The sequence below is a fragment of the Lissotriton helveticus genome, chromosome 5_1 (assembly GCF_964261635.1).
Source record: "Lissotriton helveticus chromosome 5_1, aLisHel1.1, whole genome shotgun sequence".
Classification (NCBI taxonomy): Eukaryota; Metazoa; Chordata; class Amphibia; order Caudata; family Salamandridae; genus Lissotriton; species Lissotriton helveticus.
The window spans coordinates 84,967,604-84,993,163 of NC_136065.1; the positions used below are offsets into that span (position 1 = coordinate 84,967,604).

At 49.7% G+C, this 25,560-nt stretch overlaps 1 protein-coding gene across 1 annotated transcript in view; it reads right to left on the reverse strand.

Annotated features, from left to right (window-relative positions):
* Positions 1–25,560, reverse strand: part of LOC144754169 (E3 ubiquitin-protein ligase TRIM39-like) — a 159,980-nt gene that overhangs the window by 122,345 nt on the left and 12,075 nt on the right. The window contains exon 2 of the mRNA XM_078641750.1: positions 8,896–8,991. Within this exon, the coding sequence (XP_078497876.1) occupies positions 8,896–8,991 (96 nt within the window). The remainder of the gene's footprint in view (positions 1–8,895; positions 8,992–25,560) is intronic.

Here is a 25,560-nt window from a genome sequence, read left to right on the forward strand (position 1 = left end):
GTATGTCACACTGTGGCTTAGAGCAGGAGCCTGTGTGTTATCAGGTGAGGTATGTCACACTGTGGCCTAGAGCAGGAGCCTGTGTGTTATCAGGTGAGGTATGTCACACCGTGGCTTAGAGAAGGAGCCTGTGTGTTATCAGGTGAGGTATGTCATGCTGTGGCTTAGAGCAGGAGCCTGTGTGTTATCAGGTGAGGTATGTCACACTGTGGCTTAGAGCAGGAGCCTGTGTGTTATCAGGTGAGGTATGTCACACTGTACCATAGAGCAGGAGCCTGTGTGTTAACAGGTGAGGTATGTCACACTGTGGTTTAGAGCAGGAGCCTGTGTGTTATCAGGTGAGGTATGTCACATTGTAGCATAAAGCAGGAGCCTGTGTGTTAACAGGTGAGGTATGTCACACTGCGGCTTAGAGCAGAAGCCTGTGTGTTATCAGGAGAGGTATGTCACACTGGACCTTAGAGCAGGAGCCTGTGTGTTGTCAGGTGAGGTCTGTCACACTGTAGCTTAGAGCAGGAGCCTGTGTGTTATCAGGTGAGGTATGTCACACTGTGGCTTAGAGCAGGAGCCAGTGTGTCATCGGGTGAGGTATGTCACACTGTGGATTACAGCAGGAGCCTGTGTGTTATCAGGTGAGGTCTGTCACACTGTAGCTTAGAGCAGGAGCCTGTGTGTTATCAGGTGAGGTATGTCACACTGTGGCTTAGAGCAGGAGCCTGTGTGTTATCAGGTGAGGTATGTCACACCGTGGCTTAGAGCAGGAGCCTGTGTCTTATCAGGTGAGGTATGTCACACTGTGGCTTAGAGCAGGAGCCTGTGTCTTATCAGGTGAGGTATGTCACACCGTGGCTTAGAGAAGGAGCCTGTGTGTTAACAGGTGAGGTATGTCACACTGTGGTTTAGAGCAGGAGCCTGTGTGTTATCAGGTGAGGTATGTCACATTGTAGCATAAAGCAGGAGCCTGTGTGTTAACAGGTGAGGTATGTCACACTGCGGCTTAGAGCAGAAGCCTGTGTGTTATCAGGAGAGGTATGTCACACTGGACCTTAGAGCAGGAGCCTGTGTGTTATCAGGTGAGGTATGTCACACTGTGGCTTAGAGCAGGAGCCTGGGTGTTATCAGGTGAGGTATGTCACACTGTGGCTTAGAGAAGGAGCCTGTGTGTTATCAGGTGAGGTATGTCACACTGTAGCTTAGAGCAGGAGCCTGTGTGTTATCAGGTGAGGTATGTCACACTGTGGCTTAGAGCAGGAACCTGTGTGTTAACAGGTGAGGTATGTCACACTGTACCTTAGAGCAGGAGCCAGTGTGTCATCGGGTGAGGTATGTCACACTGTGGATTAGAGCAGGAGCCTGTGTGTTATCAGGTGAGGTCTGTCACACTGTAGCTTAGAGCAGGAGCCTGTGTGTTATCAGGTGAGGTATGTCACACTGTGGCTTAGAGCAGGAGCCTGTGTGTTATCAGGTGAGGTATGTCACACCGTGGCTTAGAGCAGGAGCCTGTGTCTTATCAGGTGAGGTATGTCACACTGTGGCTTAGAGCAGGAGCCTGTGTGTTATCAGGTGAGGTATGTCACACTGTGGCCTAGAGCAGGAGCCTGTGTGTTATCAGGTGAGGTATGTCACACCGTGGCTTAGAGAAGGAGCCTGTGTGTTATCAGGTGAGGTATGTCATGCTGTGGCTTAGAGCAGGAGCCTGTGTGTTATCAGGTGAGGTATGTCACACTGTGGCTTAGAGCAGGAGCCTGTGTGTTATCAGGTGAGGTATGTCACACTGTACCATAGAGCAGGAGCCTGTGTGTTAACAGGTGAGGTATGTCACACTGTGGTTTAGAGCAGGAGCCTGTGTGTTATCAGGTGAGGTATGTCACATTGTAGCATAAAGCAGGAGCCTGTGTGTTAACAGGTGAGGTATGTCACACTGCGGCTTAGAGCAGAAGCCTGTGTGTTATCAGGAGAGGTATGTCACACTGGACCTTAGAGCAGGAGCCTGTGTGTTGTCAGGTGAGGTATGTCACACTGTGGCTCACAGCAGGAGCCTGTGTGTTATCAGGTGAGGTATGTCACACTGTGGCTTAGAGCAGGAGCCTGGGTGTTATCAGGTGAGGTATGTCACACTGTGGCTTAGAGAAGGAGCCTGTGTGTTATCAGGTGAGGTATGTCACACTGTAGCTTAGAGCAGGAGCCTGTGTGTTATCAGGTGAGGTATGTCACACTGTGGCTTAGAGCAGGAACCTGTGTGTTATCAGGTGAGGTATGTCACACTGGAGCTTAGAGCAGGAGCCTGTGTGTTATCACGTGAGGTATGTCACACTGTGGCTTAGAGCAGGAGCCTGGGTGTTATCAGGTGAGGTATGTCACACTGTGGCTTAGAGAAGGAGCCTGTGTGTTATCAGGTGAGGTATGTCACACTGTAGCTTAGAGCAGGAGCCTGTGTGTTATCAGGTGAGGTATGTCACACTGTGGCTTAGAGCAGGAGCCTGTGTGTTATCAGGTGAGGTATGTCACACTGTGGCTTAGAGCAGGAGCCTGTGTGTTATCAGGTGAGGTATGTCACACCGTGGTTTAGAGAAGGAGCCTGTGTGTTATCAGGTGAGGTATGTCACACAGTGGCTTAGAGCATGAGCCTGTGTGTTATCAGGTGAGGTATGTCACACTGTGGCTTAGAGCAGGAGCCTGTGTCTTATCAGGTGAGGTAGGTCACACCGTGGCTTAGAACAGGAGCCTGTGTGTTAACAGGTGAGGTATGTCACACCGTGGCTTAGAGCAGGAGCCTGTGTGTTAGCAGGTGAGGTATGCCACACTGTAGCTTAGAGCAGGAGCCTGTGTGTTATCAGGTGAGGTATGTCGCACCGTGGCTTAGAGCAGGAGCCTGTGTGTTATCAGGTGAGGTATGTCACACTGTAGCTTAGAGCAGGAGCCTGTGTGTTATCAGGTGAGGTATGTCACACCGTGGCTTAGAGCAGGAGCCTGTGTGTTATCAGGTGAGGTATGTCACACTGTAGCTTAGAGCAGGAGCCTGTGTGTTATCAGGTGAGGTATGCCGCACTGTAGCTTAGAGCAGGAGCCTGTGTGTTATCAGGTGAGGTATGTCACACTGTGGCTTAGAGCCGGAGCCTGTGTGTTATCAGGTGAGGTGTGTCACACTGTAGCTTAGAAGCCTGTGTGTTATCAGGTGAGGTGTGTCACACTGTGGCTTAGAGCAGGAGCCTGTGTGTTATCAGGTGAGGTACGTCACACTGTGGCTTAGAGCAGGAGCCTGTGTGTTATCAGGTGAGGTATGTCACACTGTGGCTTAGAGCCGGAGCCTGTGTGTTATCAGGTGAGGTGTGTCACACTGTAGCTTAGAGCCGGAGCCTGTGTGTTATCAGGTGAGGTGTGTCACACTGTAGCTTAGAAGCCTGTGTGTTATCAGGTGAGGTGTGTCACACTGTGGCTTAGAGCAGGAGCCTGTGTGTTATCAGGTGAGGTACGTCACACTGTGGCTTAGAGCAGGAGCCTGTGTGTTATCAGGTGAGGTATGTCACACTGTGGCTTAGAGCAGGAGCCTGTGTGTTATCAGGCGAGGTGTGTCACACAGTGGCTTAGAGCATGAGCCTGTGTGTTATCAGGTGAGGTATGTCACACTGTGGCTTAGAGCAGGAGCCTGTGTGTTATCAGGTGAGGTATATCACAATGTAGCTTAGAGCAGGAGCCTTTATGTTATCAGGAGAGGTATGTCACACTGTGGCTTAGAGCAGGAGCCTGTGTGTTATCAGGTGAGGTACGTCACACTGTGGCTTAGAGCAGGAGCCTGTGTGTTATCAGGTGAGGTATGTCACACTGTGGCTTAGAGCAGGAGCCTGTGTGTTATCAGGCGAGGTGTGTCACACAGTGGCTTAGAGCATGAGCCTGTGTGTTATCAGGTGAGGTACGTCACATTGTAGCATAAAGCAGGAGCCTGTGTGTTATCAGGTGAGGTATGTCACACCGTGGCTTAGAGCAGGAGCCTGGGTGTTATCAGGTGAGGTGTGTCACACTGTAGCTTAGAGCAGGAGCCTGTGTGTTATCAGGTGAGGTATGTCACACTGTGGCCTAGAGTAGGAGCCTGTATGTTATCAGGTGGGGTAAGTCATACTGTGGCTTAGAGCAGGAGCCTGTGTGTTGTGCACCGGTGCTTCTTGAAAGGACAGGAATTAACAGTACCTTGTATATAGGGTGCATTCCTGCCCCTTCGAATTGGCATAGGACAGCGCTGCAAAATAACTTATGGCGCTGCCCTATGCCAATTATTTGCAAATGTGGGTCAAGTTTTGTGGATCATTAGTTATGGCCAGACCTTTTTCCTGGTCCGATGAGAGTGCAGTCTACTGTCCTGCTTTGGCGTGAGCCCCAGGCCCTTACACTAACCTTCAGTGTACATGTCATGTGCATGTAGGTATGGTGGATGTGTACAACATGTGTGGGACAAGGAATATGTGTATGCTGAGATTCAGAGTATTGGGGCCAGTGGCATCCATTTTGTATCACTTTGGTACAAGATGGAGGGTGGATACAGCTTCCAAGAGAATGGAAGTGTATTGACTGCATTCCTGTGGTTTGAGGGTGGAGATCCCTATACTAAAGTGAGTGAGGATGAGACAGCACTTATTACAGGAAATTAAGTTTAAGTCCCTGTTAGCAAAGGGGCTGCTGATTAGTTTTTCCTGTGTACTGCCATTTAGTAGATGGTAATGCTGAAGGGTGGGAGAGCAGTTTCTGTTGTTAGGACAGGAATTTTCTAGGCAAAACCTGTCCTTTCATCTGTCCCTTATTACAGCTTCAGGAAGGCTGATGACAGTCAGGTGGAGAGATCTCACACTTCATTGTGCCCCTGTTTTGGATACTCCTGCTGAAGCCGCCATCACTGCTGCCTCCTGTGAGTGTCATCACCTGGCACAAAGGCTGCATCTGAGAGACTCCAGAAAATGACATTTGAAAGAGAGTCAAACCACACCGGTTTCAAAGCCTTAGAGAGCGGATCAGCCTCTCCCGTTAGTACAGTAAAGTAGGACCCAAATCACCTCACTTTGTTCTAATTCCATGTTCTTCTTGACCCAGGGCAGGAGTGCTTTGCATGGCACTGGGATTGCTGTGTGACCAGGGCTGGTAGCTGCATAACAGACAGCTTCCCAGAGGTGAGGGAAAATCACCTAAAGTCTGCACTGCTTGCTGAAAGAGTTGAGGGTCTGCCTAGCACCTAGAAACCTGCCTGGATAATTGAAAGAAGGAGACTTCTATGTGATGAAAGAGTACAGCCTGTCCAAGAGAGCATATTCTCAACATAAGAAACAAGCAAAGAAAGCTGACTGCCAGTCGGAGAGAGGCCAGGAGCAACCTGTGTTGTGAGGGGTTTTGCAGTTTCCCTGAGCAGTTCCCATAGTGATCTGTGCCAAACCATTCAAGGGAGAATCAACATTGTGTCATTGGTGCCTGACGTCAGAACTGGCCTTTGAAGACCCACCATCAATGATCATTGATCCGGCCTGGAAAGCCGCAACTGCCAATTACAACCATTCGCTGAAGACCCGACTTTGCAGTTGCAACTTCTATCACCGAGCATCTGTGTGCAACCGGCCTGGAAGGCCACAACTATCACACACAATTGGTGCCGCTGAGGCCTGATAAACTGATTATCGCGAGCGGTCCTTGACTTGAATGAGACTTCCCTGGAGCTCCTGCACGACTGAAGCCACTTACACAGGGACGGGTACACCAAGCACGCCACCACCGAGTAGGTATAGCACGGCAACATAGTTTTTGCTCGTGTGAACACTTTGAAGAAAAAGTAATTGAACTGATCTACACAGCAGCCAGTGGGGTGACCCAGAGTCTGTGCTCGATTAAAGCCTATCCCCATATAACATACGCTATACTGGGGATCGTACAGTGCAACCCTTCAATTGTACCTTTATTGAACTGGGTAATTTTTGTTGTTGTGAGATTATAAGATTTTCTGTCTTACTAAAAATAGGTACTGCGCTAGATATAACATTATTGTGTCTGTTGGTTGACTGTTGAGTTCTGAGTGCTTGCCTCGCCCTCTACCTCCGTCATAAAGCCTTTGACTGCTCAGCCTCGCTATCCTGGGAGTCCAGTGCAGAAAGGGATGTCCTTGGCCCGTTTCAGAGCTATAGTAGTACATACTTCAGGGCACTAGAGGCAAACGACCTCAATCAACCTGATCATTAGCTCCTCTCTGACCAGTGTCCTTCCTCCCCTAACCGTGGTCTGGCAGTGCACAAACCCTGAGCCTGGCGCACAGAGCTGTGATCTGGTCACAGTGTTTTACAGCAATGAAAAGGCCCCCAGCTGTCGGTACAGGGGTTATAGCGACAAGCGAGGTAACAACCACTAAAGAATGAAGAGTGCACATTAGGAAAAACACTTCACTAAGAGTGTGAGAGGGTTTATCAGATAACATGAATGTTTTATGGTAATGACACCTTTGTTATCTTTATCACTATAGACACCATTGTTGAACTCTTAAATATCGCAACCAATAGGAGTGTTAGAGTAGTAAGAAATGTGCACCACTGCTGAAGGGCCTGCCCTTTCTTCTTTCCTGAGCCAGGGTTAAGTGCACTAGTTATACTTGGGCAATCCAGTCAGCTGTGGCCTATCCCTGTAAGAGAGGTCTAATGAAGGCTTAAAATGTTACACGTCAAACTATGACCGATTAATGAGATTGTTGCAGGAAAACCTTGCAATGAGGATTGAGAAGAACAGAGAATGTCCAAGGTCAGTTGCTGCAGCTGAGCAGTGGCCATGTAATCTCTAGAATTAGAAATGCATAGGTCCTGAATAAGGGAATGTACATGTGCCGAAACGTGTTAAGATTAGAGGGCATTTGGTTTAGGTAAACTATCGTGGGTTAAAACTCATCTACACAATGCTGGAGCTTCCATGCTCGCTTTATCACTTAGATGAACTCTGTGGATATTCTGTGGTTTGCTGATGTATATACAATACCGTAGCAGGATTACATTGCTAAAACATTTGTTTAGGAAGGGCCTTACACCAGGCTTGCTCAGTCTGATGGATGGATAGATAACTCCAGATCCATACATACACACACCCACAAAGGTACACTCTAATACAGAAGCACACATTAATTTGCACACACACACACACACATCTTGTACAAACTCACAGATTGATGGCTTCAATCTATCCATACACAGACTCACAGAGGCACACATCCATACTTATATATACTCACGCACAGATGCAAATAGAATCTTAACGATGCGAACTCTAGACATGCATACACAAACTCAAAGATGCACACGTATTTGCACACTCAGAAATGCCACCAGACTTTGCGATATGCAAACCCATAGATAGGCATTCACATATACAGGTACAAATGCAGAGTCAATAAATCCAGACTGAAGCATACTCAACCCTCAAGCACATAGACAAGCACATGTATTTGCATATTCCGTGGCTCAAAATCCATATATGCATATGCAGACACACAACCACTTCTTTTTTTGTGTGGAGTTTTATATAGTGCGAACTAGACCCAGGGCGCTTTACATGAGCACCAGTTACGTTACAGACGGACACATTCATTTTTGGTAGGCACGGGGAAATTAACAGCCAGATTCATCATTGAAAATTGCACTCACAAAGGGCCAGATTCTGAGAATCTGGCCCTTTGCGAGCGCAATTTTTGCATTTGGGATTCATCATCCCAAATGCAAAAATCGCTAATAGCAAAATCGCAAAATTGCGAAGAATTGCATTTAAGGAATCTCTATTTGAGATTCCTTAAATGCAATTCATGAAACATTTAAAAATAGCGAATTTGCAATTTTGGGCCGCTATTTACCGTGAAGTCAAACCTCGTGGTAAATAGCGGAAACTTAGAAAAATGCACTTAAGTGCATTTTTCTAAGTTGTATGTTACACACACACATGTCCTTGGGACATGTGTGTGCGTAACACCAGCGTCCAATGTCATTTCAGGGGTGCAACAGGGTGTCCTTTGGACACCCCTGCAGCCTTGAAATCGCATCCTTATTTGCGATTAGCAAATTGCTAATCGCAAATAAGGAATAACTCCCCATTCATTCCTAAGGCCCATAGGAATGAATGGGGAGTTATTCCTTATTTGCGATTAGCAATTTACTAATCGCAAATAAGGAGGCTGTAGGAATCGCAATTTATTTTGTGATTTCTACATGAATCCCGATTTGCAAGTCCTTAATAGCGATTCCTTAATAATCGCTATTAAGGACTCGCAAATCGGGACCTTGATGAATATGGGGGTCAGTAATTTTCCCAGAATCATAGAATGTTGAGCGTCCCTGCCGAGACTCGAATCTGGTTCCCAGCTCTGAGGTTGACCATCCTTGCTGTTAGGCCACATTCTCTCCCATGAGAGAACAGCACTAATCAAAGCCCAACAAACAGACAAACATACACATGCGCAGACATGCATTCACTCCACTGATAACTCCAGGACCATCCATACACAAACAAATACTTAGAAACGTACACCTAAGGCTGAACATGCACACACACACACACACACACACATACACACACACACACACATTGGTAAATACTCACAGCCAGATAATGCCACAACTGTGTACACATACTCTAGCATACAACATGCAAGTATGTAAGTACTACATTAAGGTCAGAAGAGTCATTCTTGCTTTTATTTATGTTAGGAGGAGCCTTTGGCCAAGTTTAGCCCCAACAACCAAGTGAAGGGACTCCGGTCAGTATATTTATCTGGTGGGGACCATGACCCAGTCTGTAGGGCGGCTCATCAGGCTCGGTGTGTCTTGAACTTTAAGGGCCCACACGAAGGACTGGGCACAGGCACATACAGACACAGCACTCACTGCAGCCACTCACCCTCATGGTTTTATATTGTTCCTCTTCCTTGACTTTAGACTCCAGACTATATTCCTCCTCTTTCTTCAGACGACGCAGCCACTCTTGAAGTTTTACCTGCAGAGATGAGAGTGCAAGAATCATAAGTGTAGACTGGTAGAGTGCTGATTTATTTACAAAAAATAGTCCCTACAGTACCTGCCACATGTGCCCAGATTGCAGGCACCAGTATCCATATTGGAAGTGACACATATCCAGATCGTAAGTACCAGTCCCAAGTATCACAGAGAACGACACAGACAGTGATGTCACCTTGTTCGGCCTGTTCTTGCCTAGAAGGACCAAACACCAGAATCCCTGCTCCAAGGAAACTAGCTTTATCACTGGCTCTTACTGCTACTTGACTTGTGCCCACTTCATGCCTAAACCGAGGGAAGCATTTAGACTAGGCACTACGTAAAAGAAGAGACTTTGTCCTAGAGACTTATTCCAGAACAACACAGAATCAAACGAAAATATCTTAGCTAACACGTTTTGTAAGTGCAATACCCGTTTGTGCTGCCTATATACCAATAATATCACAGAAACATTTTGGGACTCAAAGCTTGAAAAAGGCACATGATCTGTGACTATCTTAATTATTGCAAATGAATGCAGACTGTGCAGCGATCTAACCTAGCTTCTGCCTTTGACCTGGTTCAGACCCTTCTTCAAGCACATCCTGGAAGTCCTCATCCCTAAAGTGGACGTTTCCACAGATAGATCATGTACTCAAAAGAGGAGGGGGGGCTTGCAGTCATACACAGGCTATTCTGATCTTTACTCTTAGTAACTCTACCATACCCAACTCCTTCAAACTCCTCTCCTTACAACTTCCCTATATCAATCTCCAATCAATCTTTTTTTCTTATAAATTCTTTTTATTAAAGAAATACAAAAAAGCAATCGTCAGATGCCTTACATTAAGGGGTGGTACAAAAGGGGGTGGTGATGGACAGAGCATCTGAATCAATCCAACACTCACACTCAGTCAAAAGATCTGGGTTTAATCCATCACCGTTCTTTAGCCCGCTCTGCCACCCCAGTTCAGACATGGCTATATGCAAATCAGTCTGACCCTGTGCCTCGTGGGAACAGTCCAGCCCGAACTGCCAAGCCATGTCTTCCCTGGACCGGAAACAGGATTGCACCACCGGGGTCAGCAACTATTCATCCACCTGGAGGTCAGGTGAATAATCAGGATACATAACAGGATAATCCGACGGGAACCTAAGCAGCCATCTTGTTCGTGAGCGTAGCTCCTCCCCCAAAAGAGCATCCTTTTAATGAATCTAAAGACGACCAGGACCAAACAAGCACTTCTCAGACATCATCACCTCTGCCTCCATCGAACAAAGCCATCTCTCATTCCTCTGACGCATCCACTTCCACCTCCCTGCAACGCCAACACAAAATCATGAAGGAAGCCTTGTACATATTTCTCAACACACTGGAAATAAAACAACTCATCAGCATCCCAACACAAAGACAATACACCAGACCTCACTCGACGCTGACACGGAGATACGCGATCCGAAAGCTCGAGAAACTACATACCTGGTGATTGAAAGAGACGTTTGAATACATTGCGCTACACTTTTGGAGGAACTTATATGTTCATTAAGACATTGTAAAGATTACAGAATTGGAACTTTTGAAGCCATGAGAATAAGGTGAAACAACCCATGGGAAGAAGCATAGCCCTGAGGAAGTCGTGGGTCAGATTAGACCAGACGAAACACGTGTTGGCTGCACATTTGTTGGAGTTTACATTTGAAGATTGTTTCAATGAAGATATGAATTGAAATAAGTCAAGATAAGAATAAAACGAATATACAACTTTAAACATAATTTGGACTAGGAGTGCTCGATGATATCATTTCTTTGCTTAAGCTAATTCTTAGCTTATTGATCTAGTCGTGGTAACCGACTAGCTATCATTTGGAGCACAATTGTTACACTTTAACTTGACACCTTCCTTTACTAGCTGTGCGCTCAATTCCAAAAACAGTTAACAACTCTGTATTGTATCAGACGAGGCGCGTGGATATCACCAGACTGGAGACAAAAAGCATCAGAAGAAGGCTTCTCAGTTCATGCTCCCGGGGACGGGCACAGCTTCCAATCGAGATGGCATCAGCGTCAACTCTCCCACAATTCAGAATAATTCTGAAGACACACTTCTTAAAGGAGCCCTACCCCTGACTTTGACCTCCCCACAACGACGGTTTCTTATCAGGGGCCAAGCCCCTTGTTTAGTGCTCTGGATACAGACAGTAAGTATTGTCCATATATAGTAAGACTGTAAGTACCAATTACAGATATTCAAATTGTAAATTCTGGCCACACATATCCATATTGTTCTCGAATAGGTTTCATCTACATCCCACTGACTGAAAATCCATATCAGGACCTTGTCCTGTACAAGTGGCAGCCAAATGCAGGGTCGGTGACAGAGAACGGACACCTAAAGAAATGATCATAGCCTGCGACAGAAATCTGACACAGGAAGAGTGCAGACCCCACCCCAGCCAGGGTCTGCGACAGAGAAGAGACAACCGAAATGAGAGAGTGGGCACTAAACATTTACACGGTCTGTGACTGAGAACAGTCAGAGAAAGAGAGCAGGTATCAGCCTCTTACAGGGCTGGTGAACGAGAATAGGGATATTGAGATAGAGGTTACCAGACACCTGCAGGATCTCCGACCGAGAACAGACAGGAACAGCAGGAGAGCAACCAGCCTCATAAAGGGTCTATGACAGAGAAAACAGACAGCTAAAGGGAGAGAGAGCAGGCACAACACTATACCGGGTTTGCCACAGCGAACACACAGTCACAACAAGAGAGCAGGTGCCAGCCTCATACAGGGTCTGTCAGAGAAAACACACAGCAGACACCATACAGAGTGGAAGAATGGAAACAGGCACCCAGAGAGAGAGAGAGAGCAGACATCAAGCCCTTTAAGGGTCTATGACAAGAGTCAGGCACTTGCCCTCAGAAAGAGACTTCAACAGAGCAGGTTCCAGCCCTTTACAAGGTCTGAAACAAGAATATGACACCAGCCTCTTATTGGATCAGCAACAGAAGACAGGAAACAGACTTAAAGGGTCTGTGACAAGCAACCTGCCAGACTGAGAGAGCAGACACCAGCCCTTTACAGGGCTGCAGCTGGGACCAGGCAGGATTAGTGAGAGAGCAGGCAACATGCTGAGGCAGAGTCTGCAACAAGGAACAGCCAGCCAGGAGAGCAGGACCGACCCCAAGCAGGGTGTATGGCAGTGGTAGACCTGGCCCTTTTTGCAGGGTAATTCCCCATTTTTTTGCCTTCCTCCTGTGATTTTCTGACCTCCTTTTTGCTGGTTTTAGGTCTCTGGGCACTTTACCACTGCTGACCAGTGCTAAAGTGCAAGTGCTCTATGTCTAAAGTATGAAGGTAATTGGTCTCTCCATGATTGACATACTTGATTTACTAGTCAGTCCCTAGTACAGTGAACTGTGTGTGACCAGAGCCTGTAAATCGAATGCTACTAGTGGGCCTGCAGCACTGATTGTGCACCCACATGAGTAGCCTAGCAAAACATGTCTTAGACCTGCCACTGCAGTGTCTGCGCACAGTTTTAAACTGCCACTTAGACAATGGCAAGTGCACCCACTTGCCAGGCCCAAACCTTCCCTTTTGTTACAAATAAGTCATCCTTAAGGTACGCAGAAAGCTGCCCCATGGGCGGGGTGCAGTGTTTTTAAAAGGTAGGCATGTACTGTTGTGTTTTAAATGTACTATTGGTGAAATACTGCTAATTTCGTTTTTCACTAAAGCAAGACCTATCCCTCCCGAAGTTTAACATGGGGATTGCCTTGAAACATCTTTCAAGTGTAATGTCCCATTGGGAGCAGACAGAAAATTAGAGTTCGGTGTGTCTGAATTCAAGTGCAGATCTGAAAATGGCACTTTTAGAACGTTGCCATTTTCTTACGTTAACCATTCTGTGGCACTGACTGTCTCTGAATACAGACGTCTGGGTCAGGATGACAGTTGGGCTGTTTGTGCATTCACTCTAGACAGTCACGCAAAGGGAGCTGAGGTGTGCTCTGCATATCCTGATGGCCCATCACCAGGTTGATGAGTCTTCCAGAGCTAGAGTAGTGGGAGGAGTTAACACCGACACCTGAATAGGGCTCTGCCTGTCCTCACACAAAGACGTTTCGACCCCTGTAGTGTGTCTGGAGTCAGGGCAGGGAAGGGCAGGGTCTTGTGCACTACAAAGACTTTTCATTGAAGTTTGCCTACTTTTTTTTAGTTTATTTGATTCAGTTCTCTTACGAGAACAACAAATTTTTAGCAATAAAATTACAATTTTGGTTTTAAAATTATCTATCTAATACAATTTTAAAAATGATTTTAAAAAGTTATACACTTTGATACACACAAATTCATTGGGTGGAGCGTTGCAAAGGGTAATCAAATTCTGAACAGAATTTATATTACATTTGATTTTGATCGGTGTTATGTATCTGCTCCTGGCAGCAGCAATAGACGGATTTGGACAGGCAAAGAGAACATGTTCCAGATCTTGAACCCCACCTTTGCATAAGTCACAGAGGTTAGACCCTCCTCCTTTTGGCAACCATTTAATTGTGTATGATTTCAGGGGTAGTATCCCAAGTCGTAGTAAAATAATACTTTGCCTGACTTCATGATTTAGATTAAAAAAATATATTCTTGCGTTTTTTTTAAAACAATTGTATCCGCGTACTGTTTGTACGTTGAGAGGACAGAGCAATATTGCTTGTCGAGGGTCATGCTTAAACTGGGGGTTAGATGCTTCAGGCATAGTTTCAGTTGAGCTGGTGACCAAGATTTTATCATATCCAAAGTCACAGATGATATTTCGAAAGCTCTGCTTAAGTTTTTAAAAAACACATACTTCGGAGAGTCTGGGTCAAGTGTTTCAGTTTTTAACAGAGCTTGTTCGCCTACTTCAAAGGCTGAAATGGTTTATAAGTACTGGACGTATGACACCATATACTCAGAACAATTCATGATTGAGGATACTCTGTTAGGAAGAAGAACTGTATTGATGTCAGGCGGGACTGCCTCTTTGCTTTGCTGAGCTGGCCTGCTGATTGCTGCTTCTTTCCTGGGAGTTCTACATCCTGCTTTCTAAGTTTCTCAAAAGGGATAGAGTTCAGCTTGCCTCCTGTTGGAGGTTTCAGGGCCATCAAAGACTTAACCTACCAGCATCGAGGCTCTTCTGCTATTTGGGGGTCTGGCTAACAGAGAGGGCTACAGCAGGCACACATATAAAGGAGTTAATCCAAAAAATCAACAGAATAGTTCTCTCACTTAGACACCCAAGCCATTGCCTAGCAAGCCCATCCGTAGAGCCCATGTTGACAGTACTCAGGGCAAAACTAATCCCAGTAATCAATTATGGCCACCTAGCCTTTCGAGGCGCTTTAGAGAAATCCATCAGCGCAGCCCAGACAAAAGCCTATAAGATTGTGCTGCAGGCGCCGGGACATACAAGGAATACAAGGCTAAAGCTGGATTTAGGACTAAACCAAACGGATCTGGCATTGAAGGGGACCTAATAAAATATTATATCAGAGTGCTTAATGCCCCAGATACCACCCTCAAGCATTTCCTGAAAACCATTTTCAGGGCAGCAGGATCTCCATGGTACTTTAAGATGGACTACGCTGTAGGATCATTAAAAATAGAGGTAGAAAGCAAGCCCTGACATGAAATCTCACACACCGGTTCGGCTAATGTAGTGAAGTGCTAGGTCCAGTCCATCTCGTTTGAAGTGGATCGCGCTTCTGGTACACCTTCCATACACTGGCACTTGACAGTTCATACATCTATGGGAAAGCTCAACCTTACCTGTGAGACCCACTCTCAGCCCAAGCCAGAAGGAAAATCCTGTTTCTATGCCTCATTGCCCTTAAGATCTTGGACTTCAACAAAACATGGGCTCGAAATGACAACACTGTCTCTTGTTGGCTATGCAACTACCGTAGAGAATCCTGGCTACATCTCTTATGCTGCTGCCCCACTCTGGCCAGAGATCATCATCACTTCCTACACCCCATCCTAAGGGATAAGGAGCCACATGTACGAACACATTTTCCCTTAGACACAGAATGGGTAAACCCCTTTGATACATCTGGCTCAAGGGCTTTAGAACCTGCAGGGACGCTTCGGATTGGTGCTTTTCAGAAACTACTACCTGCTTACTTGTCAGAGCAGGCAATTTTATCCATCAAATTAAAATCACACTTGACATCCAGCAACAGGTAGCAGAAACTAGGGTTGACATCATTCATCAACTGAATCACCCGGCCCCGTAGCTGCCATAGATCTCACTCAATCCAGGGGCTTCCTCTCATGCACAATCGGAGCAGAAAGGCAGTTGTGGGGCCCAGTATGAAGCACACCAAGAACTCCCATCAAAGTTAACCGACTCAATTCAGGCAACGACCCCGACAGATCCCATAAAACTATTGAACTTTTAATAGGACTATGCAAAATTGGAGCAAACTATTATTATAAAGGAGCTGATCGCTCATTTTTTATTCAGTCTGTAGTCTTAGAAGGACACAAAGTAGTAATTAGGGAACACGTAGGCACAGTGCATGTTGACCTTGAGCGCTGAGAAGGTTCATGGGGGGGCAGATGGGTGCTGTCCAAGTGTTTTATACTGCAAAGAATTTAAGTAATGGTACAGCTAATACATTTTTACTATAACGCAGGCAGCCACATTTTTCTCGCAGTGCCTCTGAAAAACCACAGCTGTGTGAGTCTCGAGCAAAGCATTGAAGTCCATGACGCACCGCTCTAACTCAGACACAGCACCTGCTTCGACACTGTAGAATCGATGCAGCACCACTTGACTTTTGATGCATCACCAATACATCGTTCCTGAGCACCGATTTCTTCATCGACCCAGCTTCGCAGGAAGGAATCAAGGTTATCAAGCTCAGAAACAAAATCACCTCCCCTGCACCACGCATCATCTCCGGACGTGGACGGCTCAATGAGTTTGCACCGCCTTAAGGAACCAACACATTCCTGTCTACAGTAACGTGTCACCTCCTCTGTGCAACTCACTGTCCCCTAGTGTCACGGTGCCAACGACCTAAATAGCAGTAAGGAACCGACGCATCACCTGCCTTTTCAACGACTCCCCTCCCGTGCACCACGCATCAACTTTTATTTTTATTTTTTTAAATTTTTTTTTTATTCGTGCGATGAAGGCAGATTACAAATATATAAACTTTTGTTCCTGCAAGCAGGGGCAAATAAAAATAAAATTTTCCAGTTTCTTATACACAGCCGTTCAGCCCACAACCCGGAGATCGGGCGGCATATGTCTGAAGTGTACCATGCATTAAGTGGTGGTTCAACTTCCCTTATTGCCACATCGCCTTTTTTAATACGAGGAAAGAGAAATAAAATGAGGAAAGAAGAAAAGGAAAAAGAACCCAGCCAAGAACAAACCAGAGGCGTGATCTTCCTGTAGGGTTCGATTCAGACCCAGCTAGACAGTTGAGGACCCGGCCCACCTAGGTGTGTGTGGTTCTTGGCATAGAAGGGTGCGCTCAGTAGGTATACTCCATCAGACCGCTGTACTATCGTCTGCGTGTTCCAAGGAGTGCCCCTGGCCTACCCCCCGTCATCTGTTGCTTCCGCTTCCCCTCTCCTTTTGTAATCAAAGAATAGTCCCCATAAGTTCTTGAGCCTACTCTTGGGGGGAAGGAGCTCGCTGCAGTTCTCTGATTGTGTGCAGCAAAGCGTCAAATTGCTAAGCCACTGCGCTTTAGTGGGGATCAAGCCTCACATCCAGCTCATTGCTAGCCTCCTCTGAGCCATCAAAAGTCCCATATGCACTATTCTACGCTGCGCCTTAGGTAGGGCCTTGGAGTAATCCAGCAATGCAATCGGCGGGGATGGGGATATCTCCCCTTGTAGAATGTTACTCAATTCTCTAAATACCTCCCTCCAGTAGTGTCGCACCCCCGGGCACCCCCACGCCAAGTGTAAGAAACCTGCTTCCGGTGCATTACATCTTTCACACCTCGCGCTGTCGCGCAATCCAAACCGGTGTAGTCTTTCTGGAGTGTGGTAGACTCTGTTAATGTACTTGAAGTGTACCAGCCTGTGCCTGCCATTCAGTGAGACAGAACTCGTGTCAGAGCAGCAATAACGCCACATATCATCCATTAAGGTTGTGTCCAAGTCGCGCTGCCAGGCTAAGCGTGCCTTGTTGTACCCGGCCACTCGTTCAAACATCGTATTCCTGTATAGGGTGGCCACCAATTTCTGCGGTTCTTCCGTTTTAACTAAATGTGTGAGTTCTATTAGCTCTGGTGGTTCCTGCAGGTCACCCCCCAGCTGTTCCCGCCAGGCCACTCTAACTCTGTGGAATTGGAAGTGTTGTGACAGGTTAGGTTGTACCTCCGGCGTGACTGTATCGGACAACTTTTTAAGGATTCCATCCGTGAACATGTCCCCTGCCATGTGTATCCCCACGGCCTTCATTGCCCTAATTACTCCTTTGTCCCTGCAGGGTGTGAGCCAGGACATCCACTCTATTTTTTTTTTTTTTTTTGTAAAACAGTTTTTATTGCAGAGTTCAATACAAGGTATACAACACTTTTGCAAGCAGTTTACGCGGGACCAGAAATTCCGGCACTCTTTCCAAGTTTTGCATACACAGCCTAACAGCCCGCATCCCGGAGGCTGGGCGGCGAATTAGTATGAAGTACACATTCCCAGTCTCATGGTGCAAACTTTTCTATCGGTCCTCCGCTGTCTGCTTTAAATGTTTCCCCCTCAACCTACCCCTCTCCGCTATCTGGCATATGTGTGTGGGGCTCTCTGCCCTAGCTGGGTAATACATTCTCTTTTCCCCCTCCCCCCCCCCTGGTGTCTACGCTCGCGTCTGGTGATTGTGCACTCCATCGTGTAGGTAGTCTCAGGAGTTCGGTATCGATTAATGGGTGTGTGTGTCCGGTGTCGGTGCTGGGACTAGAACCATCTCCCCTGGAGCCCCTGGGTCTATAGGTTCTTCCTCCTCTTCACTCTCCACTGCGCTGTCCCTAAGGGCTTGGACCATCGTTTCCCATGCTAACGCCGCTTCCTGGGCTTTCTCGTCTGGTTTGCGTCTAGCCAATTGGTACCTAATTGTGCTCTCTGCTGCAGCCCATTTCAAAAATTCGTGCAGCCATTTCCTGTGTGATGGCGCTACCTTTGATTTCCATCCCCTGGTGAGCTCCCTCTTTGCAATAAGTAGGCCCATATCTATAAATTTACTAGATAGTTTGGTTTTGCGTGTGTGTGGAAACCAGTGCAAGAGTGTAACCGCACTGTCGTATTGCAGTTCTCTATCTGTCACTTCGTTCAGGACGTCTCCCACGTTCCTCCAATAGTCCTGCAACTGTGGACAGCCTCGTAGCATGTGTAAGAAATCTGCCCCTAGTAGTGCACATCTGGGACATGCTGCGTCCTCAGCGCCAAAGTATTGCATAATTTTATTTGGGGTGAGGTAGGCTCTATGAAGTATGTAAAGATGGATCAGTTGGAAACAGGCGTTCCTGGTGCTTTTCTTGGCTCTCTGAACCAGCTGGGACCACATTGTGTCCAGGATGTCTTTCTGTAGATCTGTCTCCCATTGTGTCTTGAGTCGTGTTAGAGGTGTTAGATTTTCAGTGTGCATTCTGGAGTAAAGGCACGTAACTGCCTTGTAGGTCCCTGCCGCCATCATCATGTATTGGCACGCCAACGATGTCTTGGGTTCAACTAGTCCCTCCCTCCAATGTGCCTGTATAGTCCGCACTACCGCCGCATGCAGTAAATAGTCCCCTCTCGGGAGATCGTATTGTTCCTGCAGAGTCTGGTACGGTGTCATCACCCCATCAGTATAAAGGTCTCCCACCATCTGCAGACCAGCTTCCTCCCAAAGTTGGAGGTTCGACCAGTCTCCCCCGTGTGGCAGGGCTGTTAACATTCCTAATGGGATTTCAGGCGCATATGGATGCTCCGGGCCAGCTCGTTTCTGCATGCGATTCCAACATAGTCTCAATGTCTGTTCTTCTTGGGACAATCCTCTGAGCACTAGTTTCTGTTGCAGTGCAATATAAGCTAACACATGTTGTGGGGTGCCCATGTCTCTCTCATTTTCCGGACCCCGATACACCCTTGCCACCTCTTGCGTATAGAACTGCAGTTGTGCTGCCAGGTAGTAGAGTTCGAAGTCAGGGACCGCCAATCCCCCTTCGGTCTTCGGGCGAGTCAGAGTCGTTAGTGCTATCCTCCGCCTGCCCGTTCCCCAGAGGAATGACACTATTCGAGATTTAAGGTGTTTGAAGACGTCGCCTGGTATCCATATGGGAAGGGTTCTAAAAAAGTACAACAATCGCGGTAGGGCGATCATTTTGAGTAGGGACACCCGGCCCGTCATGGATAAAGGAAGGGTAGCCCAGAAGGTCATGTTGCCCTGTAATGCTCGGATGCATCGACCAACATTACCATCCAATAGGTCTGCAGGGTCGTGGTAAATATAGACCCCGAGATAGTGCAAGCAGGATGGTTCCCAGCGTAGGTTGAGGCTGGTCAATGGACACCTCTCCATTTTCCGGAGGGGGAAGATGCAAGTCTTCGCCCAGTTCACATTTAAGCCTGAGACTCCTCTGAATCTCGCCAGTAGGCCCTCCGCACCCTCCACCGCCTCTTCGGCATTATCCAAGAATAACAGCAGGTCGTCAGCGTACAGCGATATATAGTGGTGTGTACCTCCGACATCTAATCCGCAAAATGAGTCTCCTCTTCTAGCCAATGTCGCCAGCGGCTCCATCGCCAAAGCGAATAGCAAGGGGGAAAGTGCGCATCCCTGCCTAGTTCCCCTGTTCACCTCATATCGGTCCGAAATCAGCGCCCCCACTCTCACCCTGGCGCCTGCCGATGCATAGAGCACCTTCGTCCACTGTATATTACCCTCGCCCAGACCAAAACCTTTCATCACCCTATACAGGTAGTCCCACTCTAGGCTATCAAAAGCCTTTTCTATGTCTACCGACAGCACCATAGGGGCTCTTGCGGTCTGTGGAGGATCTGCGACGAGTCGAAGCATCCGACGGATGTTGTGCGACGTGTTCCTAGTGGGGATAAAACCCGACTGGTCTCTATGGATCAGACTCTGCATATGGGTCACAAGTCTACCGGCTAGGATTGTACTCAGTATTTTATAGTCCGTCGTCAGCATCGATAACGGTCGGTACGAGGCCGGATCCAAGCTATCTCTACGCGGTTTTATCAGGGGTATCATGATCGCCTCACGCATCGATTGGGGTAACTCTCCCTTTTCCTTGGCCTCCGCATATATTATACATAACCGTGGGGCCAGTAAATCTATATATTTGCCATAGAACTCAATAGGCAGCCCGTCTATACCTGGCGTTTTGTTACGCGCCATTCTCTTTACAGCCCCTCTTATTTCAGTGAGGTCAATCGGACCCCCGATGGCTTTAGCGTGTTCCTCTTCCAGTTGGGGCAACTGTATCTCGTTTAGCAAGGATTCTATCGCCTCAGTTCGAGTTCCCGAGCCCTCTTCGTACAGTTGTCCGTAGTATGTTCTAAAGCACTGCAATATATCTGGTTGGGTGTTGTATACCTCCCCGCCTGACCCCTTCAGGGATAGTATCGGGGCGCTACCCCTACTGGGGCTGGCCAGCCAGGCCAGGAGTGCTCCAGTCTTGTCCCCTTCAGCGAGAGCCTTAGTTAAATAATTTTTATAATCAAAGCTGCGCAGGCGTTCTACCTCCACCGCCACTGCCTCCCGCGCCGCACGTACCCTTTCCTGCAGATCAGGGCGGCCTGGACGCAGCTTCTCTGCTTCTCTCAGCGTCCGCTCAGCCTTGTCTAGATCGTCGACTAGCGTCCGTCTCGCTCCCGCAAATTTCCCTATACAATGACCTCTCACCACTACTTTGAGTGCGTCCCATTCTATGGCTCTGGAGGAGGCTGTCTCCTCATTCTCTGCAAAGTATTGGGAGATCCTGCCTTCTAAGGCCGCACTGAATGGTGGGTCATCCAACGTGTCCGGCCGGAGCCGCCAAGTCGGGATCAGCGTGATCCCTGTCATCCAGTCCAACGTGAGGAGCAAGGGGTTGTGATCTGATATCGTGCGTGCTAGATATTCAGTCCGGGCAACCATCGGCAATACCGCCGGTGAGCACAGGAAAGTATCTATGCGGACATGGAGGTCGTGTATGCTGGAGTAGAAGGAGTAGTCTCTCTCTGCTGGGTGTTGGACTCGCCACGCATCCGACAAGTCCCACTTCACCTGCCAGTTCGATCTGTGTTTTGCTAATCTGTGTACTGGGGAAGCATGGAGTGGTGGGTGTGACCTATCCAAAGTGGTGTCCGCAATTGAGTTGAAGTCCCCCCCCCAACAGTGATGCTCCAGTGAGGTAGGTAGCCAGTTGTCTGGACAATGTAGTGAAATACGATGCTTGCTCAGTGTTCGGTGCATAAATGCCACAGAGTGCTATCTGGCGACCCCTGAGCAGGCCTTCAATTGCTACAAATCGCCCGTTGGGGTCTATTAAGTTCTTGGTGACTTGGAAGGGAACCCCCGCCCGAATCCAAATCAGTACCCCCCTGATAAATGCTGAATACGTGGTGTAAAACAACTTGCCCCTCCATCTTCTTTGCAGCGCGATCCCTTCTTTCTTAGTTAGGTGAGTCTCCTGCAGAATAGCAATGTGAACCCCTCTGCGGACAAGATAGGAGTGTATTTTGTGTCTTTTTGTCATCTAATTCAGCCCCCGCACATTCCAGGACACACATTTTAACGACCCCACATTATCCATTATCCTGGTGTGGTCGATCTAGGGCCACTACCAATAGTGACCAGACGCTAGTTGTGACACCATTCCCTCCCTCCCCCAACAAATGCACACCCGCCCCGTCCCGCATTCCATTCCCTCCCAGCACAGTCACCCGCCCCACTCCCCAGCCCATGCATTGAGTTGCCCCAACTTCTCCAGGTCCCCTCCCCCCCCCCTAGAACAGGACTTAACTGCAAAAGAGTTACCCCCATCCAAACAAAAGAGCAACGTGCTCCCAAAACGTTCTACTCCACAGTCTGTACTGCGGCGGCCTTATGGGCCACTGGGCGCGTGAACTAGCTTTCGCTACGTGCAAGTGTTTCCTAGTTCCCCCGCCCCTCAATATGCTTCCAGACTCACGTTAGTTCAGTCTCACGGCTGCCTGCTCAATTGGTCTCGTGCCATAGTAGCTAGAGTAGCACAGCCAGTCCCCCATGTCCTCGTTTCAGCTGCCAAAGACCTCTTCCGCGGTTTGTGGCGTGACTGTCGGGCCTCTAGTGCTGTCCACTTCAGAGAGTTCGGTCCCTGACCCCGTTCCCGCTTCCTCTGAGATCAGATCATTCTCTAGCTGCTTCGGTACCACACCCGACACCTCCTTCACCGCTTGCAGTGCCGCCTTCCGTTCTTCCACCGTTTGCGATTCCGTCGGCTTCTTCCGGTGTTGCCCTCGTTTCCGGAGCCGCTTGGAACGTCGCACCGAGCTCTGGTGGAGCTCCTCCTCAGCTCTGTGGCGGGCCCCATCCGTTCCAGCCTTGTAAGTGTCCCACCAGGACCAAGCCTCCGCCGAAGTAGTGAAGAACAAAGCTTTTCCGTCTACTGAGACCCGCAGCCGTGCTGGGAATAAAAGCGAGTATTGCAGTCCCTCTGCGGGCAGTTCTTTTTTAATGGACAGGAACTAGGCTCTAAGTTTTTGGGTTTCAAAAGTGTAGTCCGGGAACAGCGTAACATTACTGTTATCCACCCGGAACGGCCCCGATTCTCTTGCCCGCTGTAACAGCCAGTCTCTGTCCCTGTAGTGGAGCAGTTTGATCACCACCGGTCGGGGGGGCAGACCCGGTTTCGGGGGCCTGGCAGGGACGCGGTGCGCTCTCTCCAGCGTGAAGAAGGGGGAGAGACCCTCTGGGGCCACCACTGTTCGCAGCCAGGTGTCCAAATAACCCATCATGTCCGTCCCCTCTTTTTTCTCCGGAAGGCCCACTAAGCGCACATTGTTCCGGCGGCTGCGGTTTTCCGCGTCTTCCGCTCTTCGCTCTAGTGCTTGGATTCGGTCTAAGGCATCCGTGAGTCTTCCATCTAGCGCCTTGTGTTCCGGTCCAATTTCCTTCAGGAGATTCTCCGCATCTTTGACCCTATCGGCCAGTTTCCCATGATCAGCTCTCAGGAGTCCTAGCCCCGTCGCCACCTGAGCAATGTCCTGGTGTATAGCGTCCTTTGTGGCCGCAATAGCTTCGAGGATTTTGTCCTGCATCAGCTGTAACTCCGACTGAGGCTGCTGTGTGTCCTCTACAGTCTCAGAGGTCTGGCCCCCATCTCCTTTCGGCCCCCGCGGTTTCCCCATCACGCCTCCGAAGCACCAGCCGATCCGTCCAGGCAAGTCAGGGCAGGCGGTCCGCTCTCACAGTTTGCGCGGTCTGGGACCTCTCCGTCGGCAGTGGTCGATGATTCTCAGGGGCCCTAGTGGCTCAGCTGCCGTGGACGTGCCCCTCCCCTTCAGGGGTACACGTGGTCACCCTTCTCAGTGATGGCCCTCAGCTGCGGCCAGGTCCTCTTCCCCGCTTAGTTCAGGCTTCCCCATGCAACAGCCCAGCCCTCTCTTCTCCGAGATCGCTATAGCCGCCCCCCCCGGGCCTCCAAACACTCACCCGCACCTTCCAGCGGGAGCCGATCTCAATGCCAGGGAGCCAGTCGTTCCAGAGCCAGGTGTGTTGTGCCCTGACGGTGCTCGCCGCCGAGGCTCCACTCGGGCCTGTTGTTGGAACGCCAGTCAGGCGTCGCACCCCCGTTGCAGAAGGCCTTGGGGGCCGTGGCCGGGCGCAGTAGTCTCGGGGGCTATCGCTCCTCGCCTCCGGCGCGCTGTCCCCTTTCGCCCAGTGTAAAGTAGAGCGCACCCCAGGGCCGATGCCGGGCCCAGTCGGGCTCAATCCCAGGGTTCAAAGATTGGGTGGCGTTTCGCCGGAGATACGTGGGGTCTCCACCAGTCTCCTCAGCATCTGGCACCGCGCTTCTTCCCCGTTGCTCTCTTATCCATGGGCCTCCCAGGTGCCATCCAGTGCCACTGTCCCCGCTCCACAGTCGTCCCGGAGCAAGATTCCGCCGCCACTGCAGGTCCACTGGTCCTCCCCTCGCTCACCCGCGGCGCCGCACTCACTCACTGCTTACCGCTCACTCTGGTGGCGGGGCGCCAGCTCCACAGGATCGCAGGCCCGCAAGCCGGGGTCCAAAGTTCCAGGGCCCGCAGGGTTGGGGCAGTCACCGTTGCGCGGGCTCTGCACCGGCCTCCCCGGGGGTCGCCGACGTCAGGGCGGCTCTCGGAGGTTGTTCACTGCCGCCGGACCCTGGGACCCGTGCAGAGGCGCTTCAGGCTCAAGCCGGCAGCAGTCCGCCGTCCGCAGTCGTCTCCTGCCGCCAGTTTGCGCTTCAATTCCCCGGGCACCTCGCGGCCAGTCCGAGGGCCAGGCGGATCAGCCTGTTCTTTTGCGGGGGGGGGGCCCTAGATCATCCCCGGCCCGCCCGGCACTCTAGGCCAACAAAGATGCGGCAGGCTCGGCTCACCTCTCAGACCGCTGCCGACGGTCGCAACGGAGTCGGGCCCCCCGGCCCTGTCACTCCATAATATTAGGGCCCGACTCGTCCTCCAGTCTTCCTCCCAGCTATCAAGCACCCACAGCGCTCCTCTGCGAGGGCAGGGCGTCTCAGTCCGGCTCCAAGGACGGCACTGCACGGGCGCCGGTCGCTCAGCCCCGGGGGCTCTGGCGCTGGAAGGACACCCACCCAAGAGGCGCCGGCCGCGCCGGAGTGGTAGAAGTGGTCCGCCACGCCGGTCGGGCGCGCCCGCCCACCCCGGGGGCGGTAGGCCTCACCGGCGCCGGGGTCTCGATTTTAGCCTCCCGGGCAGGGAGGGGTCGCTTCAGGGCAGCGGGGCGCCAAGGCTGGACCTCCAGGCGTTCCCTCGGTCGTAGGGGGCCACAGGATTTCGTCGTCGGGCGATCGCCTCCAAGCACTCCCTGGTCACACTCCTGGCCTCTGAATTGGGCCGCTGGGCACGCGCCTCAGGTCTCGGCGTCTCGGCGGTCACAAAGCCTCCGCCATCTTGCGCCTCAGGTCCGCTGCTAGGGGTCGGACTTGTACATCGCACTCAGGGCAGGAAACGGCTGTATCACGGCACCGGAGCAGGCAGCAATATGTCGTTGGGGTCACCCGATAGTTTCACGGGGTTCCCTAGTCTGTGGCAGGATAATTTCGCGGATTACGGGCGGTGGGTCCGGGAGCCTCGTTAGGCTGCCACCATCTCCGTTGGCCGCTAGCCACGCCCCCTCCAGGACATCCACTCTATGGGCATCGCTGGAGAATACAACAGCGCGCCTGCGTGATACTGCAGAAGGGCATGCCAGGCATGCCTAGGTGAGTTTAACGAGTCAAGTAAACCCGTCCGCCTGTCTGGTGTGTCAAAGACCACTGCTGGTAGGGGCAGTGGGGCAGCGAATAATGTCTCTAACTGAACAAATGGTGCATTTTCCCTATCGTGTATCCATCG